Source organism: Lutra lutra, chromosome 2, assembly GCF_902655055.1.
Source record: "Lutra lutra chromosome 2, mLutLut1.2, whole genome shotgun sequence".
Lineage (NCBI taxonomy): Eukaryota > Metazoa > Chordata > Mammalia > Carnivora > Mustelidae > Lutra > Lutra lutra.
In genome coordinates this window covers 35,554,145-35,565,632 of record NC_062279.1, presented here as the reverse complement: position 1 = coordinate 35,565,632, position 11,488 = coordinate 35,554,145, and the positions used below count along the sequence as shown (strand labels likewise).

Genomic DNA, 11,488 nt, shown 5'->3' with positions numbered 1-11,488 from the left:
ACAGCAGGGAAAGGGGTCGGACAACAACAGCCAATCCCAAGCCCGGTCCCGCCCCTTCGGCTGAAGGACGGAGTTCCGTGACTCGGAGGTCTGGGAAACAAGAAGACGCGCGGGAGCACCGTGTTTCTTAAAAGGGAGAACACGTTTTCCTTACCATCTAGTCAATCTAGATTCCTCTTCCCTTTTTATCAGGGATGGGGAATGGGTGTCCCGGGACCGCACGACAGCCCCGCCTCTTCCTGAGGATGGGCACGTGATACCGGAAGTGGGTGGGAATAAGATGGAGGCATTTCCGGCAGGCCCCGGCTGCTGAAAGCCGGGGCAGAAGTGCTGCTCCCGGTCCGGGTTCCTGTCCCGGTCCCGCCCAGGCGGCGACTGTGGTCTGAGAAAGGAGGTGTTGGACGCGCTGGCCCACCGCCGCTGTACACTGCAGCCTTATCTCAGCTCAAAATGAACTATATGCCTGGCACCGCCAGCCTCATAGAGGACATCGACAGTGAGTAGCTCATCTCCTCTGGATGAAGTCTGGGGTGAGATCCTTCCTCCTGGGCGGGTACCTGTTCAGGAGGAGCTTGTAGAATTGAGTCTGGGGCGGGCGGGGGGCTGTTTTTAGCACACTTCAGGGTGTTCGGCTTTGACATCCTCCACGTGAGAGAAGAGCCACAAGACACTTCCGTTTGCCTACCTTCTAGCCGACTACCTCTATCCTGCGTCTCGCAGCCTCCACCGGTCCCCGGGCCGATAAGCCACAAGCTGTAGAATTCATTCCTGCTTTGGAGGGACGCGGCTGCTAATACTCAAACTTGAGAGTTGCCCCTCCCCACGTCCACTATCTCCCACCTGCAATATATCGACGTACCTGGTTGTTACTCGTGGATGAATGAGAATACTTAAAGAAATGGTTCATTAAGGAACGAAAATTTTCAGATAACAGCTTTTGGACTTAATTGGCAGTAAACATAGGTTTTATGCCATGTAGCCATTTGCGATGCAGTCTTTAGCACTTTTAGGTTATGATGATAGAGATCACTGCCAGACAAAGATACTGACTTTTCTGGAAAGGCTGAATCACTTCAAACCTATTTTTCTGTTCGACAGTTTTCTTTTACTTGTACTAAGAAGACCTCCCTTTTTCCTGGTCATTGTCCTGAAGAAGCGTTCAGTCCTGTACGAAAGAAAGACTCCTGTCTTTCCTTTTTCTAAACTCTCATCTGTGAATTATTCCTCGAGCAACATTTTCTAATCCTTTTAATCCTGTGATCTGTCTCATTAACTTCTAATTGCTGCAGAATGGTTTACACAGTTCCAAACAAGTTACAACAATCACAGTTACTATGTCTACAAATTTAAAAAGTGAGTCCCGTGGGGCACCTGGCTGGATCACACAGCAGGGCATGCAGGACTCTTGATCTCTGCGTTGTGAGTTCAGCCCTTGGGTGTAGGGATTACTTAAAATCCTCTAAAAAATAATAAAAAGTGGGCACCTGGGTGGCCCAGTTGGTTAAGCGGCTGCCTTTGGCTCCGGTTATGATCTCAGGGTCTTGGGATCAAGTCCCACATCTGGCGCCCTGCTATGCAGGAAGTCTGCTTTCCCCTCTCCCTGATGCTCCCCCTGCTTGTACGGTCTGTCTCTGTGTCAAATACATAAAATCTTTAAAAATAATAGTAATAATAAAAAGCGAGTCTGTGATCATATTCTCTTTTTCTCATTGTCTGAAATCATTCTTTAAATCCAAATTAATGATTTTGCTATTGAAAGAAAATGTAATGTGAATTGGACTATATTTGTATATGAATAACAATTGCACAAGCCCATCTGTAATATGGTTGTTGTTTTTTTAAGATTTTATTTATTTATTTATTTGACCGACAGAGATCACAAGTAGGCAGAGAGGCAGGCAGAGAGAGAGGAGGAAGCAGGCTCCCTGCTGAGCAGAGAGCCCAAGGACCCTGAGATCATGACCTGAGCCAAAGGCAGAGGCTTTAACCCATTGAGCCACCCAGGCGCCCCATCTGTAATATGTTATGAAATCTTCACTTTTAGTCATCTATGGATGCCGTTTTTGCCCCCACCTCTCATTTTATGTATCTGAACTATGTGCGGCCCCTAATAAATTCTGCCAGTCTACTAAAAATAATTTTTATTCTCAAAACCTCTAACCACTTCTTTGTAGACTCCAAGCCTCCTTTACTGAAAAGTTTGAAACCATTTCTTATGCACCCTTCGTGGTCCCCCCAGCCACACAAACTATTTCCTCTTCTCAATCTTTCTGCATATTCACCCATCCTCTCATCTGAGTAGGAAGTATTCCTCCCTTTCAGTCTATGTCCTTTATTACTCTTTCTTCCCACTATTTCTTCCATTAATGCCCTTTTTCTCTCATATCGTCTCTCTCTCCCTGGATCCTTCCCCTCATTCTTGTCCATCCGTCTCGTACTTTTTTCAGTTATGTCTCCTCATCAAACTCCTATCCCGTTTTCATATCTTTACCACCAAACCTTTTGAATCCTCTCCATTTTGACTCTACTTCCTGACCATCTGCAGTAGACCTCCTCTGTTCTCCCGCAGTCTGAGTTTTGTTGTCATCACACTGCTGAAGCTGCATTCTTCAAACGCAGCAGTTTGATGCATTCTTATGGGTTCTTCCCTGTCCTCTGCAATATTGTGATACTAGTAACACTGGATTCATAATTCTGCTTTCTTGACTTCTGCAGCACTGGACTTGCTGATTTTCTCACCTATCCTGCTCACTGTTCCCTAAAATAGGTGGCTCCTTGGGTCCTAACTTTGGTCTGCCTCTTTTTTTAAGATATATTTATTTAAGAGAGCATGTATAGGGTGGGGGCAGAGGGAGAGAGAGAATCCCAAGCAGACTCACGTCTGAGCATGAAGCTCAATCCCAGGACCCCGAGATCATGATGTGAGGTAAAATCAAGAGCCAACCACTCAACCAACTGAGCCACCCAGGTACTCCATGCTTCTTTCTTTAAATCTCTAGGAGAGCTTCATGGACTTTAATAATTATATCACCTCTTCGTGGACTTATCCAAAATTGCTTTCATTCTGACCTCTTTGACATTCCAGTCTTAAATTTCCAACTGCTTGTTGGCAGTGACCTGATCAGCACTTCAGAATCACAAATAGCTAATAATCTTCCACCTTAAGCTTCTTTTATTGCCAACTTCTGGTACATCATCCACCCTGACATGATGACTCAAAATTCCTACATGTGGGGGCGCCTAGGTCGTGCAGTCAGTTAAGCATCTGACTCTTGGTTTCAGCTCCGAGCATGATCTCAGGGTCACGAGATAGAGCCACATTGGGCTCAATGCAGAGTCTGCTTAGAATTTCTCTCTCCTTCTACAGTATACGCCCCCACATTTGCGCACTGGCACAAGGTCTTGCTCTCTCTCCAATAAATCAGAAATCTTTAAAAAAAATTCCTGCATGTCCTTTACTCATTTCTTCAGCACCCTCCCCCCCCACACACACACACAGTCACACCCCACCTTTGCAGATTCCCATCACTTAGAACTACACAGTCTTAGGTCATCTGGGTGACTTAGTCGTTTAAAGTCCAACTCTTGGTTTCAGCTCAGGGTCCTAGGATGAAATCCCGTTGTTTGCATTCGGTGTGGTCTGCTTGAGGATTCTCTCTCTCCCTCTCTCTCTGCCCCTCCCCCTGTGAGTGTGCATGTCCTCTCTTTTTCTAAGATAAATATATTTTTTAAAAACAGTAGAACTACACAGTCTTAGTTCTCTCAACTCTCCCTTCTCATTGGCCTTAGTGTAGGTTTCCTCTTCGTGTCTCACATTCTGCTCTCCCTTTTCTGCCAGTTCAGTCTTCAGTGTTTTCTTGTGAAGTATAATCCAAATTGAACCTGCTTCTGGTACTTTGGGGACTTCATATCCTGTGACTTCCCTTTACACCCCCACCTTTTAGCCAAACATATGGATACATACCTGCCTTTTTTCCCTCTGCTTCCTAAATTACAGATTCCCCTTTCTCTTTCCCCATCATTCATCCCAGAGCCAAAAATTGTCTTTTAAGGCTCAGCTCAGATACCTCCACCAGCTAGATAATTTCCCTTACATATAATTAAGATTTGCTTTCTTGTTGTATTTAATTATAGTGCAAAGAAGATTATAAATTCCTTCAGGGAAGAATCACTGTCTTATTTCTCTGTTATGTTTCTAGAAAGTACTTTATGCATAGCATTAAAGAAATTAATGAATGAATTTTGCTAGCTATTCTTGCAACTGGCTTATTGTCATTCTTCAGTGTCAGCTCAAAGACTCCTCTTCGGAGAGTTTTCCCCTAGTCACCTTCTCTTCTGTAGCTACCTTCCTTCTCCTCTTCATGTTATCCTGCTGTCTTGTTTATTATTCCATTGTACTAATCACAGTAGGTCGTTCTTGTGTGTGTGTGTATTTGTGTGTGTGTGTTTACTTGTTCGCCTTTCTCCACCAGGAATGTAAGTTGATATGGTTGGTGACTTTCTGAGCCTTCTTCTCTACTGTATATCTAAGCCCCAGACCAGCACATTGCTCTCAATAAATATTAATTGAATTTTTGCTCTAACCTACTATCAGCATCCTCATTTACCTGTTGGAGGCATTGTTTTTATTTAAAACCTTCCCTGCTCCCAAAGTGTGAAATGGAAGCTCTTCTATAAGTTGAGAGGAAAATAATTCTAATATTAAGATCATATAGGTCATCTAGACTAAAGTTCTCAATTTGTGTATATAGAAACTGACATGACACTGGGAGGGTTTAACTGCCAACATCAACATCTAGAGCTGGGAGTCAGGCTTCCAGGCTGCTCACCCAGTCCTTTGCCCACTCTGCCACCACAGGAATCTTATCATCTAAACCACAGGATGCCTTGGTCCTCCCTCTAATTTCCCAGTAAACTGTGCCTTAAATACTTTGGAAGAAGTGGTAGAGCTTAACCTGCTATTAACTTTGTTTTATTTTTAATCCTGTAAACTCCCTGAAGCTAACAGTTCTCACTTTTTAAATATTTTTTTTCCTCTCCCCAGAAAAGCATTTGGTCCTGCTTCGAGATGGAAGGACGCTCATAGGTTTTTTAAGAAGCATTGATCAATTTGGTATGTACTAGTTACAGACCTCTCTGTAGTGAAGAGCTGCTTTTGTATGTTTGCGTTATGTCATGTTGAAATTTATTTATCTTCAAATTTTTCAAGTGTCTGGCATAATGGAATACTGTTTGGAGTCATTACATCATTGTTTTTTGTTTTATGATTAGGTGATTCAAAAGCTAATATTTACAAGCTTGTATTTCTAAAACTGGTTTTCACTAGAACATATGATTAGTGTTTTGGACTTTTTTAATTCTCCCCAGTAGAGGGAGCCAAATGATAGACATAAACTCAGCCCACTGAAAAAGCTGCTCTTTTATACATTGGCTTGGGTGCGACTACTCTTGAAAGCAGTTCCTGCACTGAAGGTGATCCCTCCCTGTCCAGTGAAACTTGGGTAGAAGGCATTTCCTAAAGCATTTTTGGGGTCCCAACTTTAAGCTCAAGATTTTACACTTTAGGGATACATCAGACTCAGAGAATCTCAGTCTTTGTTTTGCATCTGGCATTTTTCTATATAGAGATCTAGATTTGCTTGTTTCAAGGAACTTCTCAGTTCATATCAACATTTGTTGGACATCTGCTAGTGGATTTCAACATAATTGAAATGCCTAGAGGAATTACAGAAGATAGCATAGATACTTGGTTTTCTTCAAACAAGACAAATAGTACCGATTTATAAAAGAAAAATAATTATTCTTAAACGACTGGGGTTCTGAATCTTAAGTCAAGTTTGTCCTTTGGGGGAAAAGTAGCAAATCCTGACTTTATTGTCAGATTACCAGGTATTGTTATCTGACAAGGTAAAAAAAAGAGGTTTTTGTGTATCATAATCGCTGGATACCTGCACTGGATTATGTGAATCCTAAGTACTGAAACAAAGTTAAATCTTTGGTAAATCATCATATATACATAACCACGCAACATAGAAAAACTGCTTTTTGTCTAAAAAAAAAAGTTTCCATCTCTGCAGTTATTTAGGTTCTAGAGTCTTCCAGGTGCCCTTCCCTTTTATATTTTCTTCTAGTCATGTCAGTATTCACAATCTCACTGATGTAAAGGAATTTAATTTTTGTAACTGATTTCCACCATCATTCATGCATTAGTGAAACATAATCCCCAATATTCTCTTTTTACAGTTGTTTAGAAGTCTCACAAGTGGTGTGTCTTAATAAAACAGGGGAGGACTATTTAAAATTTTAGCTTTTCCCAGAATTAGAAAGTTTGGAAATCATGTTCAGCGAAATCTTTTCTACTCAAAATAACTGATTATTTGAGTTATGGACCTTTACCCGATAATTTGAACTAAATATCTTTGTTTCTTCCCTGTGCACTTATAGCTAATTTAGTGCTACATCAGACTGTGGAGCGTATTCATGTGGGCAAAAAATACGGTGATATTCCTCGAGGGATTTTTGTGGTCAGAGGAGAAAATGTTGTCCTACTAGGAGAAATAGTAAGTGAAAACCGTTAAGCTGCTGTGGGTCTTGATAATCATACTAGTCAGGATTCTTTTTGTCTTTTCAAGAAGGAAAAAATATATTTTCCACATGGCACCCAGCTTCTCACAGAAACTACCACATCAGTTTAGGAAAGCTACAGGTATAAAAGGAAAACTACAGAGAATAATTAACTTTGTTTCAGTGCCTCTTGGCATTTTATTTTATTTTATTTTTTTAAGATTTTATTTATTTTTATTTATTTATTTATTTATTTGACAGAGAGAGATCACAAGTAGAGAGGCAGGCAGAGACAGAGAGAGAGAGAGAGAGGAGGAAGCAGGCTTCCTGCCGAGCAGAGAGCCTGATGCGGGACTTGATCCCAGGACCCTGAGATCATGACCTGAGCCGAAGGCAGCGGCTTAACCCACTGAGCCACCCAGGCGCCCCACCTCTTGGCATTTTAAACATTTTGATCCCATTAGCAGCAAAGTATCATTGATTTTACCTGATATAGAAGTAGCATACTGTACAAACATGTTCATCAATATATTATTTTTTCTGTCTTTAGTAGTAGAAAGTTGAAAAACTTAATACCAAACAAGAGATGAATAATTCAATAAAGTATGATTTATACACACTGGAATATTTTGCAGTCATTTAAACAATTGGTTATAAGTAGGTTTTCATGACATAGAGCTAATGAGCAATGCTTGGAGGAAAGACACATTGGATATACATCGTGATGTCCTGTTTTTTAAAGGGGGAAGGGGAAGGAAAGAAGGGGGCTGTAGGAGAAGCCTTTCTGTTAACTCCTGAGAATGGAGCTCAGCCTCACTTGGAGCCTTAGCTCACAACCAAAGAGGATACCTCAGTATGCCAGGGAGACCAGTTGGCAGGTGAAAAGTTAAGTCTTCTAAAGTGTTTAGGGGCGTGTGCATGTGTGTGTGTGTGTGTACATACATAACCATGCATATACACATATACATTTATTTAGGCATACACACACACACACACAAACTATTAGAAAATTATATAGCTAATAGAAGTGCTCTGACTTTTTTGGGGTGGGGGGCTTTTTAGGTTTTTAGTTTAGTTCCAGTTAGTTAATATACAATAGTTTTTTTGTTGTTGTTTAAGATTTTATTTTCAAGTAATTTCTACACCCAACGTGGGGCTCAGACTCAACCCCGAGATCAAGAATCGCATGCTCCTCCTGCTGAGTCAGCCAGGCGCCCCAGCATACAGTGTTATGTTAGTTACAGGTGTACAGTATAATGATTCTCAAACATTTTTAAAAGAAGATAAAACTTGATTTCATGTTTTACATAAAATATTTACTTAAAAAGAAAAATACCTTATTAAAACCTTTGGCTTTGCTTCTGATTATTGGGTTTGCCAGGAGTATCAAACTAAAAAATTTTGGTGTTTGCTTTTATCCTTTTCTGTCTTGTTTGTAAAGTTTCCGGTATAGTTTCTCGATATCTAACTGCATCTTAAGTCAGGTTTACAGAAGTCTTTGGAGTGGAGTGGTTTGGTCTGTAGTGACCTTTAACATTAAGTTGTTTGAGAAAGTAAGGAGATAATCTGCCAGGGTCCGGTTGGCCTGGAGACCTCTAGCTGAAACACTAACAATGACGAATCAATACTGTCAGTAACAGCATTGCTACGTGCTGCTATGAAATGGAGGAAATATTTTTTTCTAATTTTTAAAGTGTTTTTGCAATGGATATTTTTGGTTCAGTAGATCATTTTTTGCATGTTTCAGCGGTAGAAGTTGTCATCTCATTGTAATACACAGAGACTGAAACACAGCACTGTGGTACCATGAGGTGTGGGGAGCGCTGTGAGCAAATGACTGTAAAGTGCCCTGCCAGTATATGAAGAAGGGCTGACCCATCTCTGGATAGTAGGAGTAGGAGTGATTATTTTTTCCTTTGTTTATGCTTTTCTCAATTTAATTTTCAAAGAGGAAACATGACTTTGCTCTCAGGAGAAAAGATTTAAATTAAAATATTTACACATACTCTGCTTCACTTTTATAGTCGTGGACACCACAAAAATGCTGTGTGTGCCATTGCGTCAACACACATGGGCCCTCATCTACATGGTACACATGTAGATGAGGAGAAGGAGGGAACTTGCACTTGGTCTTGGGAAAGAAAAAGTTTGTGGAGAAAATACTCGTGTCTGTTAATGGTTTGGATACTGCAGAATTTTTACAGTGGAACCACTAAAGCCTTGTGGTTCAGGAGTGCTTATACAGCTGTATGAAAAATGGTCAGTGTGATGAAATTAAGTATCAGCCCTAGAGAAACTCATACCCAGAAACCAATTAAGGGCTGTAAACATCTGTTGTTTAGGAAGTCCCTGGATTCTGCCTCAAGGATGGTGATGCACACAGCCTTGAGTAATAAGACTGAGTGTTGGGAATTGGCATCATGAGAACCACATGACTAGCTTGATGAGTAACATATTGAAAACTAGGCAGTACACCACGCTAAGAACATTATCTTCCTTTCAGCTGCTACCCATGGATTGTGAGGGTGGATTATGCTTGATTAGATATATTTCGCCTGGTTCAGCTAACATTTCAGCCAAGGCAGGACTTGTTTATGTAATTTGTGTGGCTTTCATTCCAACCTCTCTGGTGAAAACCTTCCCCCTGACGTCCCTGCCTGTGGGTTCTTAGGCCTTGGCAGCACACAGCGTCTTAGTACCCAGCGGTAGGCTGCGGTGCCTGGAAGGTTTGTGTGTACGTTGATGCCTTCCCAGAATTTTATAATTGAAAATCATAGAGGAAGATAAATAAGAATATCCTGTATATATAATCTTTCCATTTTACAGAAACAAGAAGAGTACCGGTATGTTCATTTTAAGGAGAATAAGTTGAAGCTAGATAGTGAGATCCTTTTATAGCAAGGTTCTGCATTATAAGATTAGCTACCAGATAATTTGTAAGGTGTTCAGATCTAAAAATATTAAGAATAGGGGCACCTGGGTGGCTTAGTCGGTTGAGCATCCAACTCTTGATCTCAGCTCAGCTGTTGATGTCAGCGTTGTGAGTTTGAGCCCCACATTGGGCTCTACACTGGGTGTGGAGCCTACATTAAGAAGCATATTATGCCAGAGTAAGTGAAAAAATTACAGTTAATATTTGCATTGTAGGATTTTTTTTAAGTCAGTATATACATGGGAAAATTAGAAGGCTATTCACCAAAATATTGTTCCATACTGGAATTATGGGTAATTAAAAATGTTTTTTTCTGTTTGTCCATTTTCTAAATTTCATACAGTGAGCATGTATTGTTAGAATAAGAGAAAAAAAAATTTTTTTCAAACCAAAATATAGAGACATATATTGGAGCCAAACTGGTTTAGTAACCTAATTGGTTTACTGAGGTTTTCTCTAGTATATTTGCTACCATTAGAGGGGCAAAGAATCTTGCATTATAATTTAAAGACTCCTAGTGAATGGAACAGAGGGGCAGTTTTTTGTCTTTGGGTGGGGGATGCTTTGAATCAGTGTTCTCTACCTCCTTAGCCACAACTGCCAGAAATTAAGCTGATTTTGATAACATAAAAATATAAAACTTATATAAAGCCATCTTGGTCTCAGTAACTTCTCTCTTGGATCCTTTGGGGTTGGGGAAAGAGCTGTTTTTATGTATATATTTGATTATTGTTTAAGAAAAACAATCCTTGAGTAATGTAGGACTTCAGGTAACTTAAAGTTTATGAGACACACTGATACTTCTCCCTGTTACCAAATTCACATAAGTATATGTTCTGGGTGGTGTTGCCAGCCACTCCTGGCAGCCACTCTGTCCCCAGGAGAAGGCTATTTCAGCCCTGTCACAATTATGAAAAATAACCCAAGCCCGACCCAGGAATCCATTTGCATAAAGGTCTGTAATGTTTTCTATTCTCGGTCGTCAGTTGAGGGTTTTCAACCCTGCTTCTTTTGTAGGACTTGGAAAAGGAGAGTGACACACCCCTCCAGCAAGTGTCTATTGAAGAAATCCTAGAAGAACAAAGGGTAGAACAGCAGACCAAGCTGGAAGCCGAGAAGCTGAAAGTTCAAGCTCTGAAGGATCGGGGTCTCTCCATTCCTCGGGCAGATACTCTTGATGAGTATTAAGTCACCTGCTGGGAGGCTGTTGCTCTTGGGGAGCAGGGGCTGTCACCCAATGAAAGTGACATCTGGTCACCTCACACATTGACTAGAGACTAGAGTTTTGAAAAGTCCTTTTTATTTTGAATTCTTTCACATGTGCAACATGAAGAAAACACGTGGCTTTTTTTTTTCCCCTTTTTAATGACAAAAATCATTGTTTAAAAAAAAAAAATCAGTGGCAAGGACTCCTTTCACATACCACTGTGGAGCAGGCAACTACTTCTTTATATTGCTCTTTGTGTCCCCAAGTTAGCGTTCACAGAAGACATTCTTCATTTACTTGTAAATAAAAGTCTCAAAACTTGTGTTATTTCCTAAGTTTGAGTTGTCTCCAGTGAATAGACAAAATTAAGTTTCTGCTCCCAAAGGTATAAGCTGTCCACACACCAGGATTGCTCCCTTCTGTGACAATTCCAAGTTGCTAGTTACTTAGGAAGGAATATTTTCATCCTAAATATCTTGCAGGCTCTCCCCCTCTCCCCTTTTCATGTTTTGGTCTGGTAAGAAAAACACATTTTCAGGCTTGAGGAAGGAACTTTCAGTCAAGTTTTGCAGTTACCAGTGGCACCAGAAGCCTCCGTTTTGAGAAACCGCATCACAGCTATATTGGCTGGTCCTGCTTTGCTAGCAGGTGCTCCAAACTCCGCATGAGATCCAGCACTTAAGTTAACACACAGATGGACAAGACCCGTCACCCACCTCTGAAAAGCATGTGTCACTTTAATCACAAGAAGATACTGCAGGTCATCAGAATTACATTCGTTTTCC

At 40.9% G+C, this 11,488-nt stretch overlaps 1 protein-coding gene across 1 annotated transcript; it reads left to right on the top strand.

The window, feature by feature from the left end:
* Positions 1-74: 74 nt before the first annotated feature.
* Positions 75-11,038, top strand: LSM1 (LSM1 homolog, mRNA degradation associated). The gene is made up of 4 exons (XM_047717100.1): positions 75-496; positions 5,045-5,113; positions 6,445-6,560; positions 10,514-11,038. Exons 1-4 carry the CDS (start codon positions 451-453, stop codon positions 10,682-10,684), a joined length of 402 nt encoding a protein of 133 aa, XP_047573056.1. The 5' UTR covers positions 75-450; the 3' UTR covers positions 10,685-11,038.
* Positions 11,039-11,488: the final 450 nt, after the last annotated feature.